Raw genomic sequence first — 20,138 nt, forward strand, 5'->3', positions numbered from 1 at the left:
ATGAGGGGGGCGGGGGTGTGTAGCGGGTTACACAAAAACAACATATAGGCTGAAAGTTGGTCTGGTGTTTTTATTTTCTTTTGTAGCACACCGTGGAGCCGACGTTCTGTCCATCACTTGTTCTCTCCCTCGGCCACTCGCTCGCTCTGAATGGCGGTCTAAGGTGGAGGCGGACTTGGCTTAAGTGGTGTCAAGTTCGAGGGGGGGGAGGACGGACGGGGCTGGAAGGACGTGTATGGTACTTTTCAAATGGGACATGCATTGTAAACCAATCATGGAGACACAATTTCAGAGGCTGACAGGAGACCTTGGATAGAAGTAAGAGTTCGGTTCAGGGAGGATTTACTGAGAAAACTTGGATCCAAAAAAAAATAAAAAAATCAGCCATGAGCAATCAGAGAGTATTTACAGTTATGACGAGTGCCAGGGTCTTTCAAAGACATTTTAGGGAGGTGCGCCATTAAAAGCTGTGTGTGTGTGTGTGTGTGTGTGTGTGTGTGTGTGTGTGTGTGTGTGTGTGAGAGAGAATCCACACTCGCCACATTTGCCCCGCAAAAAGTGTTGCAACAGCTCGCTCGGTCTCATTCGGCCACCCGCCGGTAGAAGTAGAGGTAGCCCAGGTCCTTGGGGGGCTTCTCTGAGGCGCACACCTTCTGGTCGTTAAAGATGACCCATCTGCCGCACGGACAAACACAGACGTACGTCATAGGGTGTGTGCGGGAGTGTCGTTAAACGACAAGTTTAAATATGTAGTCAGTGAAGATGGCAAGCCTGTGAGGCATAGGGTAGCATCATAATGCGGAGATGGGAGTTTCTATGAAGAAGCAAAACAAAAACTAAACAATGTTTTTGAATAAAATACAATCTTTTTTTTAAAGAAGCAAAAAAAAAAAAGGGAAAATTGGTGGTTTTGTTGTCTTATCGTTTTAAACAACGCTTAGTACAATACAAATCATGATGTAATGTTTGAAACTGGGAGGTTCTTTGGATAAAAGGTAAAAAGTACGTGTTTATGAAATACTGGAAAATTAAAGGAAAAGAAAAAAAGTGTTTTTTTTAAAGATAACACTTCAGAAACATAATGGGGAAAAATAGTTTTTTGTAAAATGGTAGTTTTCTTTTATACACAGAAATTATAAACTCAGGTTTAATTTGTGGATTCAACAGATTACGCTCTTGTGAAAGACACTCAAAAATGAAAAAAAAATCATCAAAAATAAAAGACGTGTGTAATTTTATCACGATTGTTGGGGTCTTTTGAGTGACCCGTTTCCAATCCCATGGTGCTTTTATAAGGAGACAGCGCCATCTGCAGGTATTACGATGGAACATGCCGCTGAAACTCATCAATCCTTCCATTTTCCGAAGCGTTTCGACTGAATTTAGGAAATGACATGGAAATCCACGTGAGCATCTATTTATTTATTTTTTATCCTTAAGGTCTGTGGACTAGTACGCTCTTTGTCCTTTATAGTCAGACAATTCAGCACGCTTGCAGACAACAAGGGTGTATTTGTGGAACAAAAGTGCCATTTTTCCCAATACTATTACAACTTAAGCATACTTGGGACAACTATCTACACGTTACTAGTGAGGCAAAACTACTAGTGGGCATTTTAGTGACACGCGCCTACTAATGTAGCACGGTGGTTTTCTAGTTGGATTTAATTGTGTGTTCGTAGGCCAAAAGTGGCAATAGCAATGGAGGGGAAAAAAAAAAGACTCGTGAGATGCAGTCGTTCTGCTAGTGGTTGAAACTGTCCCACTAGTGAGGGCAAAGAGAATACTAGTGGATGGACTAAACTGGCCATCAAGGATATTGGGTACATGCGGAAAAAAAAAAAAAGAGTACAAGCTACTACGTACTACTACTATACAATATTGCATTATTGTGAATGTAAATTTGTACAAGTCGAGACCTGCAGTGCAGTGACTCCAGCGCAATTCGTGGGGAATGGGGGCCGAGGGATTTGTAATTTTCCTCTGGCTGCCATGTGTTAGAACGTGCGGCATGTGAAAGAACGTGATCATTTTGAGGACACTTACTGCTGATCCTTCTTGATGTGACAGACGTAGTGGCCGCACATTGTGCTCGTGCCCATGTGGCTGATGAAGGCAAACAGTTCATATTCTGGACGTGAGACAAAAGACCGTGATCAGTGACGAACGTGTACTCCGAGTCCTGAGGGAAAAGCATTTCCACAAAAGGGCTCGGGTGTTTCAAGGCCTAGTGCTCATTTATCCCCCACCCCCACTCACTGCCTGGTCCGTCTCTGACGCAAGGCCCGGCCGGAGGCTCTCGAGCGGCCTCGCTCTCGGCAGCCGAGCGACCTCCTTCGGAAACCTCCATAGACTCAAGGTCGTCCAGGTGTGAGAAGATCCAGTCCACGGCCCGCTCCAGGGTATTGCTCTGATGGACAAGGGATATTTTATACATTTGACATTTTAGGAGGTCACTTTCATATTTGGTGATTGACTAAATTAACTACATACACGTTTGGTTATTTAAAAAAAAAAAAAAAAAAGAGCGTGGGAAAAAAATATGAGTGTGAATTCAGGTTTAGTTTTGCCGATGGCTCTCCCTTCCCAAAAGCGAGGGCACGCAAGCAAGTACATTTTGTTGGCCACCGAATTAAATGAGTTTCATGTGGCGTGCAAACGTGCACTGCTGTGTGAATCCGAGCCTCTCACCGTTGCTCGAAGTGCTTTGGTTGCTTGTTCTCGGCTGAAGCCCATGGAGACGATGGTCGCCAGGTGCTCCTCGGAGACGCTCTCCATGGTCGGCGTGGTGCCGCCGCTGCAGCCCGGCAGGACCAAGGGGGCGGAGAAGTCTGCGGACAATCGAAAAGGACAGGAGAGGCCAGCTTGAGCGAAGCGCTCAAAAGGGGGACAGAGCTGCACCGACCGTTCGCCCGGCACACCTGGATCATCGATGTGGCCCATCAACCAGTTCATGGCAGAGTCGATGCCGGTGTTTCCCGTGTAGTACACGGCTTTCTTGCACGCCTCCAGGGGGAAGCCCATGACGCAGAGTTGCGACACGGTGGAGTCGTCCAGGACTGGAGCTGAGGGTTGTGAAAAGGCTGAATTACTTTGACGACTTCATTGTTCGGAAAGCGCAACGAGGGAAACCATGACTCAAATCAAAGTGACATCACATGTCCTCATCTGGTGACTGGGGATGCTTCAGAAGTATTAAACAATGTTCCCATGATATTACACTTTATGCCAAACGAAAGTTAAAAATGCGGTGCCTTGAGATACGAGTGACATGGCGTACGGAGATCACGATTTCAGTGGTCATTCGGACGATATTGTCAAACTAAACTTAGGAGTGCGCTAGCTTAATGATAACACAGTGGGAAACGCCACAGACAGGCTAACTCTTGCGGTGCGAGAAGCTTTTAAGCAACGGACCACAAACTGCGTTGCAACACATGGAGACAGAATATATCAAAACTCACAGGCGTGTATTCTGCATCTTCCGCCAAGAACAACAAATATCACTGGATGCTATTGAGCAATTGTGAACATTTGCCGTGTATAACCCTACGCCTGACTTATCCTGCCACCAGGCGGGCAAGGAGAAGGAGCACGAGAAGGAGCAGAACAATGTCCATAGAACTGAAGTGGGAAAAGGTGGCAAAAAATGGTTCTTTTTAAATGTTTCAATGATGAATTGGTTTTTGTAAAGTACAAAATTATAAGTGCTATAAATATTTTTTTAATTAAAAACATAAAAATGTTTTGTTTGGGGGTTTTTTTGGCGGGGGGGGGGGGGGTTTGAATGGACAAATGGCATTTCCATTTCAATGAGTAACAATGATTTGCGAGAGGAACGAATTAAGTCATGACATCAATTAAACGTGTGAGTAAAAGGCACCGCTGTATAAAAATATGTCAATGAAGATCATCTCTATAGAACATGAAATTCATAAAATGTCAACGATTAGGGATGGCCACTATTTGAGGAAAAAATACAACGACAAAAAAGGTCCAAAACAGAACCCCCCACCCCCAAAAAAAGACCCTCCATAACGTAAAAGTGAAGAACAAAGGCAACATGAGGACGTCAAAGACAGAAAAGAAAAGCAAGAATAGGAGGAAAAGACGAGCGGACGTGTATGAGAGGGAGGAAAGGAGCGGAAAATGACAGACAGACTGACACAGCAGTGGGGAGTAGAGAGAGTCGTCCTCCTCGTTGCCGTGGGAGCCCAGGATACCTTTAACCTCCACATCGGGGGTCATGAGTGGGGGCGGGGCCACCTCTGGTAAGAGCTCCTCTCCCGGCTGTTGGCCCGACGCGCGCAGCGCGCTCAGGTCCAGCGTGTCGGGGATGTCGATGCTCACGTCTGCACAGAAAACGGCCGCCCGAGCAATCAATGATTCTGTTTTACAATATCCAACACGAGATTTATTATCCATCCAAATTGGCAAACTGATCCATGAACTAACAGTTTATTTCCCTACTTCAAGTGCAGTACTAACCACTTGGAATTGCAGTCTTTGAGCCGACGACAACTTCAGAAAATTCTACCAAACAAGTGCGGCGTCGCCGCAAGTCAACAAGTTTTGCAATTTGAAAATCGCATTTTGCATACCAAGATGCAGCATCCGTTTGGATTTCGTTGAATGCTCAGCCCTACTTTCAGCAAATCGAAACATACTTTTCAAGACAGCTTGGACAGCCCTCCACCCGAGATGAAGAAGCCTTCCCAACTAAGTCACGGCTTTACTCACCCAGTTTCTTGGGGACCCAGTCAAGGCCAAAGGTGAACTTCTTAATCTGAATAACCAGGTGGTCGGGGAATGAGGCAAAGCGGGTCGTTCTGACCAAAGAAACAAGTTAGAGAAATAAAAAAATAAAAAAAATTAAAATCCAATGCTGCTAATGCTGTCACTGTTGCGCATACTTGGTGGCGGTGGTCTTGGTCTGCACGGCGGAGCTCCAGAAGTCCGTGATGAGTTCGGGTTCGCTGAGGGCCGCCATGCAAACCGCAAAGGGAATTTGCGCTCGCACGGGCGTGACCGTCGAGTCGCCGTTCTCGCGCCGGCGCTCCGCCTCCTGCAGCTCATCTGTTGGGCGGACAGTATACAATAAGTATACCATTTTTTTTATTCTAATCACACGAGTCATATTTAGCCCCATGGCTGCAATTTTGCTTTCTTTATCTCGACACCAAACAATCTTTGATCTGTCCCCCCCACCACCACCCTCAGCATTCATAAACATCAACAGCAGAAATAATACAAATAAATGCTCTTCGTGTTTCCTCTCAGATTTTTTTTAATTGTCAAAATATAATCATCATCCAAAAAAAAACCCCCCCCCCCACAAAAGACAAACAACAAAAATACAACCACAACAACAAAAAGTACCATGCACGCAACATACGGGCATTCCAATAAAGCACAAGAAAAATGTAAAAAAAGACAATCGGTGAAGAGATCCTCTTCCCATCGGCCCGCTCACCTGTATTGATGGCCTGGTCCATGGGCACGGGCAGTTGGATAATGTAATCCACCCGCTGCGTGTACTTGGCCTTTCGGGACTGCTGACACACAATCTTCTCCTCCACCAGGAACCTGAAGGCCTCAGACGGATTGGGCCCCGAGCGGCAGTTTCTCTGCAGTTGAGAGAAAGACACAAGATGAGGGGGAGGGAGGGGGGGCAGAGCCGGGTGAATCCAAAGGAGAAGTGGCAGGGGCGTTCAACTCTACCTCCACCATGTTTATGAAGTGCAATAAAAACTCCTGAGCGTCCTGCTGCCGATTGGTGGAGAACTCCGGGTGGCCCCGCCCCACAAGTGCTTTGAACATTCTTGGTGCAATGCCGATTTGGTAATCCTGCAAATAAATAATTGAAAACACTTGATCAAATCATTCTCAGGCAAGACCAAAACCTGCATTTTTTAAAAAATATTCTTTACCTTGTGCTCAGCTGCAGGATTTTCTTCCGCAGGGTCCGGTGCTGGTTTGGAATAATCTCCCGACGACAGGCCGTATCCCAGTTTGGCCCTGTGAGAGATGACCAAATATGAACTCATCGCACAGACGGCGAAACTGAGAAGCTCAATTCGACATCAGGTGGATACAAAGAAGAGACACTCACACTTGGATTTTGAAGTCTTGAGTGGGGTCACTCGGGGCCTCGTCCATTATCTTGTCCATATCGGACACATACCTGGAACGCAAACAGATTCTAAAGTGACGTCATTGCCACGATGGATTCTGCAAACTCGGCCGTTTTGCATTTTATATTGAACATAATCATAAATATGATTCCACCAGAAAAAAGAACGATTAAAATTTGGAGATTTATTCTCATTGGACGCCCCCCCCCCCCAAAAAATAATTGCAGTAGCAGCTCGAAATCATTCAGATTCATTTTCACTGTGCGGAAAAGCCAATAAACAGGAGGAGAAGGCGGAGCGGGAGGGATACTAACTTGCTCTCGAAGTCTGGAACGGTGAAGAGCACTTGCATGACGGAGTTGAGGTAGCAGCTGTTGCCCAGGTTCTTCATGCCGGTCAGGCCGGGCCCGAACAGCGGGCGCAGGGTGGTCCCGGACTCTTGGATCATCTCCCACTCGCCGACGCGCTGGTTCACGGCGATCTCCAGCTCTGTCATGGTCCGCTCGGTCTGACAAGGTGCGTGGGCACGTGCGAAAGCTCGGATTGAGCGACCATGCTGATCATGTTGCGTCACGGCGTGCGATTGATTACCTTCTCCATGGTCATCATGTCGATGCCAAAGTGAGAAAGATGCTCGGGTAACTTGGGATCCAGCACCATGTCATCCTCGTCGTAAGAGTAAACATCTGGAGGCGGAAATGAATTCGGTAAGGCCGCATTTTCTGACCGAATTCTTTCGATCGGCGTCGTCTTACCTGCTCCGTCTGGGGTGATGGTTCCCAGTTTGACCGCCAGCGGGTATCCCGTCTCTTGGAAGTAGAGCAGGGCGTGGTTGTTACCGCCCGAGCCGTCGAAGTACCTGCGACCGCAAAGCACCTTGCCGTCCGTCAGGTTCATCCAGAGATTCTCTTGGAGGCCGCACACTTCGCATCGCCAGCCACTATTGCACGGAGGGGGCACACGTGATGACAGTGAACGGACTCAAGCACATCTAAAAGGCCATGTCTATCAACATCGGACAATTGGAGACAGAAAGATGCAAGCGTGGAAAATGAAACCGACGCGAGACAGTATTATCCATTCCTTGCATATTCCGCTTGTTCTCATTAGAGCTCCCCCGCCACAAATCTAAAAAAATCGGAGACCATTTTTTCCCCCCGAATGGGAACAATTGCTTCGAAAATACAAACAAATTTAATGTGTACCATCTGAAAAGTAACTGCGCTCTAAATCGGCAGTGGCGTGAAGGAGGCTGGCGTCAGGGCTCACCTGGGCGGGATCTTGACGCCATTGTCAAGTTGCTTGAGGTCGACGGCAAACCGTGACTCCTGTCTCACCTCACCGTCCCACTGTTGTACTTGCAAGGCGTGAGACACTGAGTCGGCCGCCATGATGCCCTCCATTGACCGTGATACCTTTGTGGGGCATGGGAAAAATTAGTTATCCCATTTTTTTTTTTTAATTATAAAATCAAGGATGCTTTCCTTGTCGCAACAAACATAGTGGATTGGAGTTTATTTGCTGTACACTAGTAAATTGCCATTGAACTGTTGTAACATTTCAGTAAATAATTTTGATAGATTTCTCTAATGCAATTTAGGTATGTCACTATATATATATATATATATATATATATATATATATATATATACAGTATACACACACACACACTTTTTTTTTAAAGATTTTGCCAATATTGTAATTGTTGAGGTTAATCATCGTAATTGAATTGCAATTAATTGCAATTGCAATAACCTCAGAATAACTCACCCGCTCTATCACAAAGTCGGGCATGGCTAAGAGGTCCTCCCATTTGACTTCCTGTCTTTCAGGAAAAATGACAACCTTGTAGTCCTCCTCATAGTACTCCTGCTCCACATCAAAACCGCCTTCGATGCCTAGTTAGATCATAAATTTGACAAATGCTAAAATACAGACATAAAGTACACAGAGTAAACAGTATATTGACATTTGCATTTTCAACAGAGCCTTGAAGGTAACATTTGAAACTGTACCGGGCAATATGCCTTAAATGTGGCAAGAAATGTTGTCATAAAGCATCACGTCAACATAGCACGTGAGCTACCAGGGCACCTCAAAAGGATTAATTGCGTGTGTTGCTTTTTCTGACATCTTTGACAATAAACAATAAAACTGTGTTAAAAGAATGCCACACTCGTTGATGTCCATTGCTTTTTTCCCCCAGCATTAGCGAAAGTTTCAGTGTTTGTCAGTGGGAAATGATCGGCAGAGGTCATTTGGATGCCAACACAAACTATTTACTAAGTGATGTTTAATACCACTTATATTTCCCTCCAAATCCTGGCAGTGTTCACATTTTTGGTTCCAATGCTCAGTTTCAGTTTTACGTTTGTCACATGCTCAAATATACAACTATAAACGGGGGACGAAATGCTAAATCATTAGAAAGGTTCTCACTCATGTGGCCTTTTACAGAAAATGGATGGCTGGTATGAATTTGAATGAATGAAGTGGCAAGTGATGTTTTGGATGAACACATCTATCTCACAAGCAGAGGGTGAGTTCAAATCTGTGTTCCTGCATACATTCCAAAAGCATGCATATTTGGTTCTTGAAGACCCTAACTTGTCCATACGTATGAGTGAGTGGTTGTTGTGCCTAATGAGTGACTGCCAACCAGCCAAGGTTGAGCCGAGATAGGCTCCAGGCCAAACACCATACAAAATGGATGGTGAAGGAGACATTTTGAATTGAATGTCAATTAAATTAGAGTGTCAACCTTCAAAGTACTACTGTGAACTACTTGAAATCAATATGCTTCCATGTTTCACCTATAGCCAATCTGGTGGGCTTCTTCTTCGGCGGATGTCCCGATCCAGAGTTATTATCGTCTTCCTTCTGATAGACAAAAGAAATTACTGCCGATTGTGTCATCTCATATACTGATAAACATTTAAGGACACCACATGTGTGTCTACCTTGGCCTTGCGAGTCCTTGTGATGTGCAAGTAAGCCCTCTGACCAGCCCGAGCATGGTGCCTCTCCACATACTGACTTCCAAAGCCTAGGAAGCTGTTCATGCACACGTACAAGCCTCCTTCGCTTTCCTGGGAAATCAAATAGACATTTTACAGACACTCCGGGCGCAACCTGTCCACACCTCTTCCATGACCAAAATACGTTGAGAAGTTGGCAGCGATGTCGCTAACTTGCCTTCCCACAGTCAACCTGTCACACCGCGAACTGATCGAGAAAACTGCGAATTCATGTTATTGTTTCTAAGTGGAATACAGTGTAAAAAAAGACGGCAAAGCTAGTGCATGAGATACTTTGGCGAAATTCCGGGTGAGAGTCGAGCTACAAGCTAACATGCTAAAGCAGCTATGTTTCCCCATTACGCTTATGGCGCTCTATTAGCTTAGCTTAACGTTCTCAGGATAGTTCACGGGAGCATTTAAGGTAACTGGAGCACGACACCTTCTTAAGGTACCGCCAGAATAAAAAGGGACCGCGCCGAAAGGCAGAGTGGAACGGTCAAGCGGTGTTACCCTTGGTTGGAAAACGAATAGAAAGAGAAAGAGCGAGGCTGTTGCTCACCGGGGAGGAAAATGACAAGGCGCATTCATCTTTGTGGACACGGTCCCCGGGCTTGGGTACCCGAATTGTGGACAAAACCGACATCAAAACCTCGCTCACGTCCGCCATGACAAGTTAGTTGGTGCCAACGTTCGGGAAGTGTGCGTGAGTGTGCGTCGCTGAACCCCGTCAGATGCTGCGCGTGTATTGGGCTTGAATGAACCATGAGACGCCGCTGCCTAGCCTAGTGTTGTGGGAAGGCCGTGAACACAGCTGCTTCGCAGGTACTACCGTAACTGTCGCAATACGCCCCTTTTCCATGAATGGATATGCGTACCCTTAAAGATTAAACGCACGTGTTTTTCTATTTGCGTGTATTGCTACTTATAAAAACGCAGTACGTGAAATGTTAGTGACTACTCTTATATTGGATGGATTGGATTAAATGAGTGTGTTCAAGCAACCTGTGATGAACGATGCCTTTTGGGATGGTTACGGTTTAATAACTGTTGGGCACAAACACAGCCATCACCGCAACTATTGCAATTCTGGCCACTAACACAAAGTGAGATGCGTTCATTTGAAGGTTCATCGCAGTTTTACGTATATTTCGTTATTCGGAAGTCGGTACCAACATGAAAATACTCTACATGTTTGTAGTGACTAGTATACGTTTTGTGATAGTTACGGTAATACCGGTAACGCAAATTGTTGCCGTAACGATTACGATAGACGCGTCCACTTTGAATGGAAAGCCGGCATTTTAAAGCTGTAAATGCACTTATTCTGTGGTTAAGTCATATAAATATAATATTAAAATAGGGCAGTTATTATAACACTGCCTAACTGAGAGAGTTCAATACAAGGTGATTTCATGTTGTAAGAGTTACGGTAATAGCTTCAAAAACAAACTATTGCCGTAACTCTTACAGTAAATGTTTCATCCGCGAATAAGAAGGCTGATTTAAAGCTTTTATTGCACTAGAACGCACATGTCAAGTCTTTTACCGCAATTTTTAAAATCTTTTTAAAATTACCATACTCGTTGATGGTTCTGACACTGCCTAACTGAGAGTGAAAGGTAAGAAGCGTTGACTCCGTGTTATGATAGTTACGGTAATAACTGTAGCGACGGTACACAGCGCTACCAAGCGACCCCTCGCGGTACAGCAAGTTCCACCTCGTTCCTAAACTTTCCTACCGACGTGGTCTCTCCTCTTCTGCGGGACCATGGCGCTCTCCCCCGACCTCTTCGCAGTATACGTGGCGTCGCAAGTGCTTTTTCTATGCGGAGGATCGGTCAGTTCGGACGGCGTTTCGTCGCTGCTGCAACCCTATGACTTTTTGTACTACACCGGGGTGCGTTCGTACTTCAACGGGCAGTGGGCGAAGGCTGCGGAGCTGATCGAGAGGTCCCTTGTGACCAAGGAGGCTCTGTTTAAGGTCCGAAGGCAGTGTTATGAGGAATGTGGATCTACGGGAGGAGATGCACTTCAAAAACTAGGTACATTACTAATACAGTAGTTGTGTTCTGGTTTTTCTACTTGTGTGTGGCACAACCATGAGTTATGTCATCTTAACTTTAATTGTTTCCCAACTTTTGGTTGATCCAATGCACACATTTTACATCATAAAAATGTCACGGCACACCACCAAACAAAACTGTCACAAAAAGCGGGTTTGATTATGGACCTTCATCTGTCGTCTTATGGAAGAGCCTTCTGCCTATATGTTGTGTGTAGAATTATTAACAAATGAAGTACATGAATGCCAGGTGTCAAATGAGGCCAGATCAGGCCTTACTGGTCAATTTTTTCTCAACTTCCAACATAGTTATTCATCATAAAAATACACTTGTGCCATGGAATACGAGAAACCCGATGTCCAATTATTTTTTTGTAGCCTAACATGGAGACATAACAATACCTGTGGGCATAAATTATTCATCCTCTGCAAAGAATGACTAATTCATCATACAGAGGTGCTCTGACCATCTCAAGAAATATCCACGTCTTTGCTATAAGGCGCGCGCATCAGCAGGACCAGCACAATGTCCACCATGGTTCATTGAATAAAAATAAAATCCTTTGATTTAAATGCATGATAAAATGTCATCAGATACCTGCGGTCACCAGTTCTTCTATTTATTGGCAGACACTGAGGAAGGGAGCCTGTGGGACCTTTGGGCCCTGGACTGGGTGCAGAAGAAGGCAGAGTGCTTGAGGTTCTGTGTGGGACGCTCGGTTAGCCATGTGGGACAGCTTCCCGTTTCCACGGACATCGAGTACGAGTTTGGCTCACGTAACGTGTACAACTTCCTGCAGGTTACATATTATAAGGTTAGTGACCAATCACAAATAGTGGCTCCTTGCTGGAATCGCGTTTCTCTTTGCTGAACATGTGGATGTTCGCCTCTATGTGCTGCTATGTCAATCTAATGTGCTCAGCGCCTTCATGTATTGGCAATTGGATCTTTAACCAATTAGATTTCAATTCAGTCTGTAAATCAGTTTGTTATGGAGGCCGTTTTAGTATATTAATAAGGAAGATGTTCTCAGTATAATACTGTCTTCACATGCTCCGCTCGCTCTCTCTGCATCAGATGGAAAAACTGAAGAAGGCAGCGGCGGCAGCCCAGACCTACTTTGTGGCCAACCCAACTCACCTGGAGATGAGGAACAACATTGAGAAGTACCGAAGGATGGACGGAGTGAGCGACGAAGCCTTTTACGACCGAGAGACAGACAGCGAGAAGCACTGGGTGAAGAAAAACAACAACAATGTGCTTTGACGGCCTTAGAAATTTCAGGATGAACAGAGAATACACAATTACCTCGATAGGTGAACTAAAAATTCAAAAGATGCCATTGGTCATTTCAATGGGAAATATTACCTTGGTTTCTGAACGTTTTGGTTCGCAAACCATTCATTAAATTTTGTATTGCATTTTTCGGACTGTAATTGGTCCGGAGTATGTATCGCAAGTGTAAACAAAAAGGCATCATTAAGAAGTAAAATAAAAGTCATACTGGACACTAAGTCACATTTTTGGGGGGGGGGGGGGGGGTAATTTAATGTACAAAAACCAAGACCAAAAACAGAAGCATTTAGATTGGCACCCAAACTCCCTGTTCCCCTTATCGTGTTGATGGCAGCCAACGAGCTCCATTTTGATTCAAGTCTTCCGCTTCTAACAATGGAAGAGTTTGTTTCTTTTTAGTTTAAAATGACTTACTAGACTCCCGCATTGCATTGCGGCCAAAGAAAGAATCCCGCTCGGTTATTGCACCTTTTGCCGGTTTAAATAGAACATCCTTGGTGTGGCGGGATGCTGGATGCTAAACTAGCTAGCTTGCTTTTTAGTTGCCATGACTACTACTTCCAGTTCTTCTTCCAATATTTTTTTTCATCCAATTCTTCCACTACCTCTTCCTTCCATTTTTTCTTCTTCTCATACTTTCTTTTGGCAGTTGGCAAATACTTCTGGCGTATTACTGCCACCTTCCGAAATGGAGTGCGTGCGAGACTATTCAATGTTTATTATGATTCGAATCAGAAAATTTTGATCCACAACAAGGATTTCTTATTTATAACACCAAAAGGCGGAATAAGCAACCAGAAATCTAACTTTGGCCACAATGAGATTTAGGATTCTAGTTAAGATAAGCCATTTGAAACTAAAAAGAAAAACTTTTCCAAAGTTAGATGTGGAAGTTTCCAATTCAACTGGAACTCATGTGTTGGCTGCGAGTCCGAACTTGAATTTTTGTTGATACGAGTTGCGCCCAAGTATAAATCACAGGACCAGGTTACCTATGAAAATAAGTGCGAGTTAAAGTCCGAAAAATACGCTAGTTTAGTAACAAGTTGTTTGTTGAAGCACTAGTCTCTCTCAACATTTGACAAAAATAATGATTTGGTTTTGTGATGCCCCTCAGTTTCTGTACGATTCGGCACTCCAACTGGAGGAGACGTCCAAGTGGGCACAGGCGGCGGATGAATGGCGAGCATGTGTCAACGAAACACTGCGTAAGATCGAGGAGTGCAGGCTGCAGTGCGTGGTGGCTGCGCAGCGTCTGCCTGAGGACCGGGGAGTCGACAGCGTCGATGGTGTCTTTGAGAAAGCCGCGGGTAAACAAAAGTGTCTTTGTTCTTCTAAGATGAAATAGGACAGTTAATTCAACACTTTTTATTTTTTTTTTTTGTCATTCAGCTCTTTCCCTTTCGCTGTTGTCGCGCCAGCAGTCGTGTGTGACACAGGTGGCCACCCGTCCCGGCAGGGTCTCCTCTCAGGACGACTTCCTGCCCACTCAGCTGGAACACCTGCACCTCGCGCAGTTTAAAGGTCTGTGTTTTTGTCGCTTAATGGTGGCATTTTCTCTTACCATCCGCAAATACCGTCAACAGCGGATTCACAGTCCTCTATTGACAAAAAGAAACAAATGCTCATCCGCACGCATCCGACCTATAAGTCATCAGCAGCCCACACCGCGCTGCGCGTGGGCAGGTAGTGGCCGGCGGGGCGATGGGAGCGGCCCTCATGACGACTGAATGAACGACTTGATGAGGAAAATGACCCAAGGCTTTTGTCCATATTGAATATGATGACTGGCCTACCGGGATTCCTCTTGAAATATTTGTGCAACCTGTCTTCATGCTTGCTCCCAGCTGGAGATGTGAGAGGCGCGGTGCAGACGCTTCGCTCCCTGCTCCTCTTTTACCCCTCGGACAAGGACTCCATCGACAACCTGCAGCTCTACCAAGAGACACTAGGGGGAGACAAAACGTCACAAGACCCACAGCCTGCACAGGTCAGACCTCCATATGAATCCCTCGCATCCTTTTTTTCTCCATGCTTTTCAGATTCTAATTTAACTTTCAGTACGTAGTTCAATTAAAAAAGTAAAACTCAAATTATGTGGATTCACAACACACACACACACAAAATCGCCATCTCAAGAAGTTAGAATATTATATCATCAAAATGATTTGGTATCTGGAAATTAGGAAGAAGGTCAGCATGGGGCTTTGCACGTATTCCTCACAGTTCAAAGGTTTGGGTTTGAATCTCGGCCCCAGTTGCTCGCGTGGGTTTTCTTTCTAGGATTTTTGTGGTGACAAAAAACCTCTGTAGACCGCTGGCGGTCTACAAGTTTGGCAACAGACTTGTAGACCGCCAGCGGTCAAAATGCTGGCCAAAATGTCATTTTTGACATTTGGAGGGAGAAAAAAAAAAAAGTAATTTTCTCATTTTTTGTGCATTCATCTATACAGGAGATCGTCCGCTATGTCAAACGCTCGCTAGAGGAGAAGGAGCTTCTCTATTTTGGCATGGAGAACCTAAACTACACTTTCACTGACCCAGTACGTATTCATCATTAGCGTTCATTTGCCTCGGGGGGGGAAACTTTTTTTTTTTTTTTTTAAGAGTTATCCTCTGCAGGATCTTTGGACACCAGAGGATGTTGTCCCAGAATCCCTGAGGGAATCATGGAAGTAAGTCAAACTCCCAAGCAAGCCCCCCCCCCCCCAAAAAAAAGCTAACAAACAAACAAAAAAACTCAAACTCAAACGAAAGTCGACATGACTTGTGTTTCTTAGAGCTGAGAAGGAGAAGATGACTGAGAAGACGGAAGAGGAGGAGCAGCAAGAGGAGGTGGACGACAGTGGCTTCTTTGCAGGTTCTACACGCCCCCCCCACCGTTAAATGGGAACAATTCCATCTTTTTTTTTTTTTTTTTTCTTCTTTTTTAACACTCGCCTGTCCCTCGGGTTCGTCCTTTTCTGCAGGTGGTCCAGTCCGCCAGGTGGGTGTGACCATCACCATGGACGAGCTGCTCCTAAACGGGACCAACCGGGTGGTGCTGGACGGAGTCACCACTGAGAAGGAGTGTGACAGGATGTTGCAACTGGCCGCAGTAAGTCCGATTACAAGTCGAAGGCTACCGCGGTTCAACCGTCGCAATTCTGACTTTTTTTTTTTTTTTTACGCTCAAGTGGCGCAACAGGAATGTGTGTCATGGCAGCATTAAAAAAAAAAAAAACTTCCGTGCTGACGTTTGTGTATCTGATGACATGTCTTGTGTATCTGATGATATGTGGTGCTTTACATGTACAAAATATGGAAGTGCAAACTATACAGTAAAAAACAAATGGATGCAGGCCTTAATCTCAAGTGGGCAGTTGAACCTACAATGTAAATCAAGTCTAATAAACCATCTCACCTTATTGTCTTTGTCTGGTCTCTTGACAGTCGGTTGCATCAGCAGGAGACGGTTACCGGGGGCGACGGTCACCGCACACTCCTCATGAGACGTTGGACGGCCTCACCTTGCTCAGAGCTGTGAAGGTGAGACAAAAAAAACCAAAGCCAAGTACAGTAAGACATTTTGTCACACGTGGTATTCAAACACAACAGCTGGCTCAGGACGGCCTGGTCAACCAAACGGACGCCAAGCTGCTGCACGAGCTCGGGGAGAGGGCGCGTGTCCTGTTGCATTCCTACTTCAGGAGTCCCTCGGGACTCTTTGTCGCCTTCACACACCTCGTCTGTCGGAGTGCCATTGCAGGTAACCACCAAAAAGGGTTCATCCCTACAAGGTCTTAACTCATTCACTCCCAAAGACGTTTTTAAACGTCTTTTCAGACTTGGTTCAGAATTGGCTGGTATTGAATGAGTTAAGAGGGGACATACTGTATAGTGGAAGTCCCCCCCCCCCCCCCGCCCCGATATAGAAATTTTAATTCACACACTCATGAATAACTTTTTGTATAGAAAAATATATATATTTTTTTGTTCGTGGCGACCAGGGGACCAAGAGGGCCGAATGGATTTGTCTCACCCGGTCCATGTGGACAACTGTCTCCTTGAGCCGGACACCAAGCAGTGTTGGAAAGAACCGCCTGCCTTCATTCATAGAGACCTCAGGTGCACACGTAGACTTTTCGGGTTTTCACCTTGAAAGACTTTTTCGATGAGTTCAAGATGTAACCAGCACTTGTTCGCCACTGAAATTAAAATCAAAATAAAACGAAAATTTCCCCGCACAGCGCCATCCTCTACCTGAATGACAACTTTGATGGTGGCGAGTTCTTCTTCACCAACAGGGATGCCAAAACGGTCACGGTAAGTATTTGACATTATATTGTATCCAGTGTAGCCCCATTCATGAAGAGGGATCCATTCCGAACCAACCCGCAATATGTGAAAATCCTTGATTTAGAGAGACCATTCAATAAAAAAAAAAAATTAAAAATTGTTTTAATCCTCCCACTCTAAAATGTACCAAATTCCTCAAAACGTCTTCTGATTCTTTTGCTGTCAAATATTGGGAGCCGTGACGTTCGGAAAAGAGCAGGCAAAGACTCCTCGCTCGCACGGTTCCGTTGATTTCTTAATCGCGGTTGAAGTTTCTTGTAAAACAGACAGGAAACCAATGTTAGAATGCGCTTTGTACAATTAAACAGGAAGCAAATCACATCATTTTGTCGAACAAAAATTAGCCTCATACGAACAATGCGAAACACAAACGAAAGCTAGCATAGATGTCAACTTTTACTGAAGCGCACACAGTGACAGTGCAGCCCACGACAAAAGAGAATTCAACATTCCAACATGTTTACAGTCTAAAAGGTTCACCTCAGCCATATCATTTTGACTAACAAAAGTCGGCAAACTTAATGCTAACATCAGAGCTGCCAGGCATATTGCAGCACAACATGGTGTTCAACTGAAGGCCCGCAACTTTAAATTCGGAAGTCTAATTTTTACCGCAAAACGTTTTCACAAACGCGGAAGTGTTCATCATATTCACGAATCAATATTCATACGCCGTAAGCGAAATCAGTGATGTAGCAGGGATGCGAAGGACAAATTGCGATCCAGTGGGGGTACGCCGGATCTTTCATCCAACTAAGATGCTTGACTTTTGTGGCCTCGCCCCGCAGGCCCGAGTCAAACCGACGTGCGGCCGTCTGGTCGGCTTCTCGTCGGGACCCATCAATCCGCACGGCGTTACGGCGTTGACAAAAGGTCGCCGCTGCGCGCTGGCCCTTTGGTTCACCAAAGAGAAGCTCTACCGGGACATGGTGAGTGACGCGACACGTTGGCGTGACGCAGAGAGCGCAACGCAAATCTGCCGTACTGCTGTCGAGTCGACCTCATTTGAGTTCGTCATCTGGGAAAATGTTACGTGTACCGCAACCTTGTCTTTGCTATTGAGGTGATGACATTTACTGGATAGCATCGTCACCGAGACGGGCATCTAGAGTGCAGGGTCAGTCACATTAGACATCACACCCGGTACAATCCATCATGAGATTCAACGACAGGGTCTGACACCAACCGTTTTGAGTTGCGGTTTCCCTGTCAGAACCGGTTGTCCCCGTATACTCAACGTATGAAATTCGAAAGGCAGAGATTCCAACTTGCCACCCCTCTCTGTCTGCAGGAGCGAGAGGAGGTGGAAAACGGGTGGGCCCCCGGCGGGCAGCGCGTGGCGCAGACAGATGACATGGCGGACGGCGGTGGCGGCGGCGCAGCCCCCGCCCCTCGAAACGTTCGCAACCAAGCGCCAGCCAAGGGAAGAGCGAGAGGACGGGTGACGGCGGGCAAAGATGAACTGTGAATGTGAGCCTCTCAGATCACCCTTTCACACTGAGCTGGTTGGAAAATGATGTTAGTCTGGTTAAGTTTGCTGCCTTCGTATGGATCTTCTTTTGTGCCATCTGAGTTTGAACTTCTGTTTTTATATATCATTTATTGAAGGTTATTTTGTGCCATATGATTTTAATTCAAATTTAAGACTTGAGTTTTTGGCTGAATTGTTCAAACAGATTTGATTTGACGGTCAGCAAAGATTGTGTTTGGAATGTGATGACAAATTTCATGGTCAAAGTTTTGATTCACTCTGTTTATTGACCATATAAGCAAGTTCCATAAATATCATAGAAGAATGCAAAAAGGATTTCAGAGAGATGGCTTGGTGCTCATCCTGCACCCGTTTTCATGTTTTTTTTAATTTAAAAAAAAAAAACAACAGCAACAGTCGTGATGTTCGCTCAGTCACCAAATTTGGCACCAGCTCAGCGTGAAAGGGGTAAATAAACAGCACCGTTCTGTTTTTTGTTCCACGAAAAAAACTCCTTTCTGCCAAAGAATTCTGAGTTGTTTCAAATAATATGGTCACTCCAATATGTCCATGCTGTTTTTAAGAAAGAATGTTATTCATTTTCAGTGACATTTGACACACTTTGTGAGTATTTATTCGTGACAGCGTTCAGTATGACCTTGACTGGAAAGTGTGCGGGTGTATATACTGTATTTATACTTAATAAAAGGAGTAGTAAGTAAATCTTTTGCTTTCTATGCGTGAGTGCCTTTCTTTCAGTTTCCCCTCACGATCGCAGTCTTCTGCAACATACAGGAGGGATTTATGAGTCCAATTCATACATTGTCCAAACTTCAAATTGACCTGTTGATCTCTTCCCACAAACTGTTCAAATAAAGACTCAAGGCGAAAGGGACACACCTCGCCGACAAAACAAACCTATTCCAAAAGAACGCTTCCCGTTGTGTTGAAGAAACGGTTCAAGTTCACATGCGCATGTGTTTCTGTAATTTGGGGACCCAAAGACCCGGCAACATCCAGTGAGCTTGTGGACTAGCAAACCGTAACAAACAGTTAGGTTCCTTTCCCTTAAGGATCTCCGTTTCGCGAATCTACATGTGGCGATGTAACGACGTGGTGGCGTATTGGGCGGGCCCCGATGCCAGTGGGTTTGCTCTGTGAGCCTGCTAACAGCTAATCATCATAGCTAATAGCTACTAGCTGCCTCCTCGAAGGCTAATTAGCAATGGAGCTCTCCAACTGCACTCAACAGATGTTTTTTTTTGTTTGTTTTTTGGAGGAGGGCATAGCTGTGTGGCTAACTGCACACTTTAGAGGTAGAAATGTGCCAAAGCTTTATTTACAACTAAGTCTCAATTGCGATGGAGAGCCACAAATGAAATGAGCACTTAGTCAGGGAAGGCCAACACACACCGGAGGACGCAAGTGTATCACCGGGCCTTGTTTTAGCCACGTCCAAAAATTTCAAAGGCGAAAGAGAGTTTAACGCTGTATCTCAGCATTTCAGTGCTAAATTGTTTTCATTTTTTTGCGGATGTTATCAGCACTTATCTTCAAACATATTTAATGCATTTAGGAAAAAATATATATAAAGAAAAGGATTTAACAGGGTCTTTAATCTCGTCTCAGCAAAATGTTTATGGTTGAAATAAAGGACTACTGCGATTTGGTGCATAAGTACCAAAGATGCAAGCTAGGTTTAAACTGTCCATTAGTTACACGATGGCAAGTGGCAGCAGGCAAATGGCGGAAAGATTTAAAAAAAAAAAAAAGGAAAAACACAGACATGAGGAGGGGGTCCGTGAGGGAGGATAGA

The 20,138-nt window shown here is 45.0% G+C and overlaps 2 protein-coding genes across 5 annotated transcripts; one reads left to right on the forward strand and one right to left on the reverse strand.

Annotated features, from left to right (window-relative positions):
• Positions 1-55: 55 nt before the first annotated feature.
• On the reverse strand, positions 56-11,939 carry usp5 (ubiquitin specific peptidase 5 (isopeptidase T)). Of its 3 annotated transcripts, none has more exons than XM_086112718.1 (20): positions 11,815-11,939; positions 9,095-9,223; positions 8,948-9,014; positions 7,905-8,032; positions 7,404-7,549; positions 6,890-7,074; positions 6,726-6,820; positions 6,449-6,642; positions 6,113-6,184; positions 5,931-6,018; positions 5,722-5,847; positions 5,474-5,627; positions 4,914-5,076; positions 4,741-4,829; positions 4,167-4,352; positions 2,922-3,065; positions 2,692-2,831; positions 2,260-2,410; positions 2,047-2,131; positions 56-675 (listed from the first exon to the last, which is right to left on the reverse strand). In XM_086112718.1, exons 2-20 carry the CDS (start codon positions 9,194-9,196, stop codon positions 582-584), a joined length of 2,409 nt encoding a protein of 802 aa, XP_085968844.1. In that variant the 5' UTR covers positions 9,197-9,223; positions 11,815-11,939; the 3' UTR covers positions 56-581. The 3 variants fall into 3 exon arrangements, with proteins under 3 accessions (XP_085968844.1, XP_085968843.1, XP_085968842.1); XM_086112717.1 differs by lacking the exon at positions 11,815-11,939 and adding an exon at positions 9,714-9,862 and having other exon boundaries at positions 4,224-4,352; XM_086112716.1 differs by lacking the exon at positions 11,815-11,939 and adding an exon at positions 9,714-9,862.
• p3h3 (prolyl 3-hydroxylase 3) lies at positions 9,878-19,045 on the forward strand. Of its 2 annotated transcripts, none has more exons than XM_086112720.1 (16): positions 9,878-9,976; positions 11,847-12,031; positions 12,295-12,453; positions 13,631-13,823; positions 13,906-14,037; positions 14,361-14,503; positions 14,967-15,056; positions 15,136-15,188; positions 15,294-15,373; positions 15,483-15,610; positions 15,946-16,041; positions 16,111-16,261; positions 16,503-16,620; positions 16,743-16,818; positions 17,640-17,780; positions 18,143-19,045. In XM_086112720.1, exons 1-16 carry the CDS (start codon positions 9,910-9,912, stop codon positions 18,317-18,319), a joined length of 1,989 nt encoding a protein of 662 aa, XP_085968846.1. In that variant the 5' UTR covers positions 9,878-9,909; the 3' UTR covers positions 18,320-19,045. The 2 variants fall into 2 exon arrangements, with proteins under 2 accessions (XP_085968846.1, XP_085968845.1); XM_086112719.1 differs by lacking the exon at positions 9,878-9,976 and adding an exon at positions 10,735-11,196.
• Positions 19,046-20,138: the final 1,093 nt, after the last annotated feature.

Source organism: Hippocampus guttulatus, chromosome 6 (assembly GCF_054856545.1).
Source record: "Hippocampus guttulatus isolate MCC_2025c chromosome 6, RoL_Hgut_1.0, whole genome shotgun sequence".
In the NCBI taxonomy this organism is placed as follows: Eukaryota; Metazoa; Chordata; class Actinopteri; order Syngnathiformes; family Syngnathidae; genus Hippocampus; species Hippocampus guttulatus.

Excerpts from the sequence above, each read along its gene's own strand:
- usp5 (XM_086112716.1), bottom strand. The coding sequence starts at position 9,821 with ATGGCGGACGTGAGCGAGGTTTTGATGTCGGTTTTGTCCACAATTCGG. Across the intron at positions 7,550-7,904 it reads CCGACTTTGTGATAGAGCGG|GTATCACGGTCAATGGAGGG; the intron begins GTGAGTTATTCT and ends TGCCCCACAAAG. Across the intron at positions 6,019-6,112 it reads CAAGACTTCAAAATCCAAGT|GGCCAAACTGGGATACGGCC; the intron begins GTGAGTGTCTCT and ends CATCTCTCACAG.
- p3h3 (XM_086112719.1), top strand. The coding sequence starts at position 10,923 with ATGGCGCTCTCCCCCGACCTCTTCGCAGTATACGTGGCGTCGCAAGTG. Across the intron at positions 15,374-15,482 it reads CGACAGTGGCTTCTTTGCAG|GTGGTCCAGTCCGCCAGGTG; the intron begins GTTCTACACGCC and ends CCTTTTCTGCAG. Across the intron at positions 16,042-16,110 it reads CCTTGCTCAGAGCTGTGAAG|CTGGCTCAGGACGGCCTGGT; the intron begins GTGAGACAAAAA and ends CAAACACAACAG.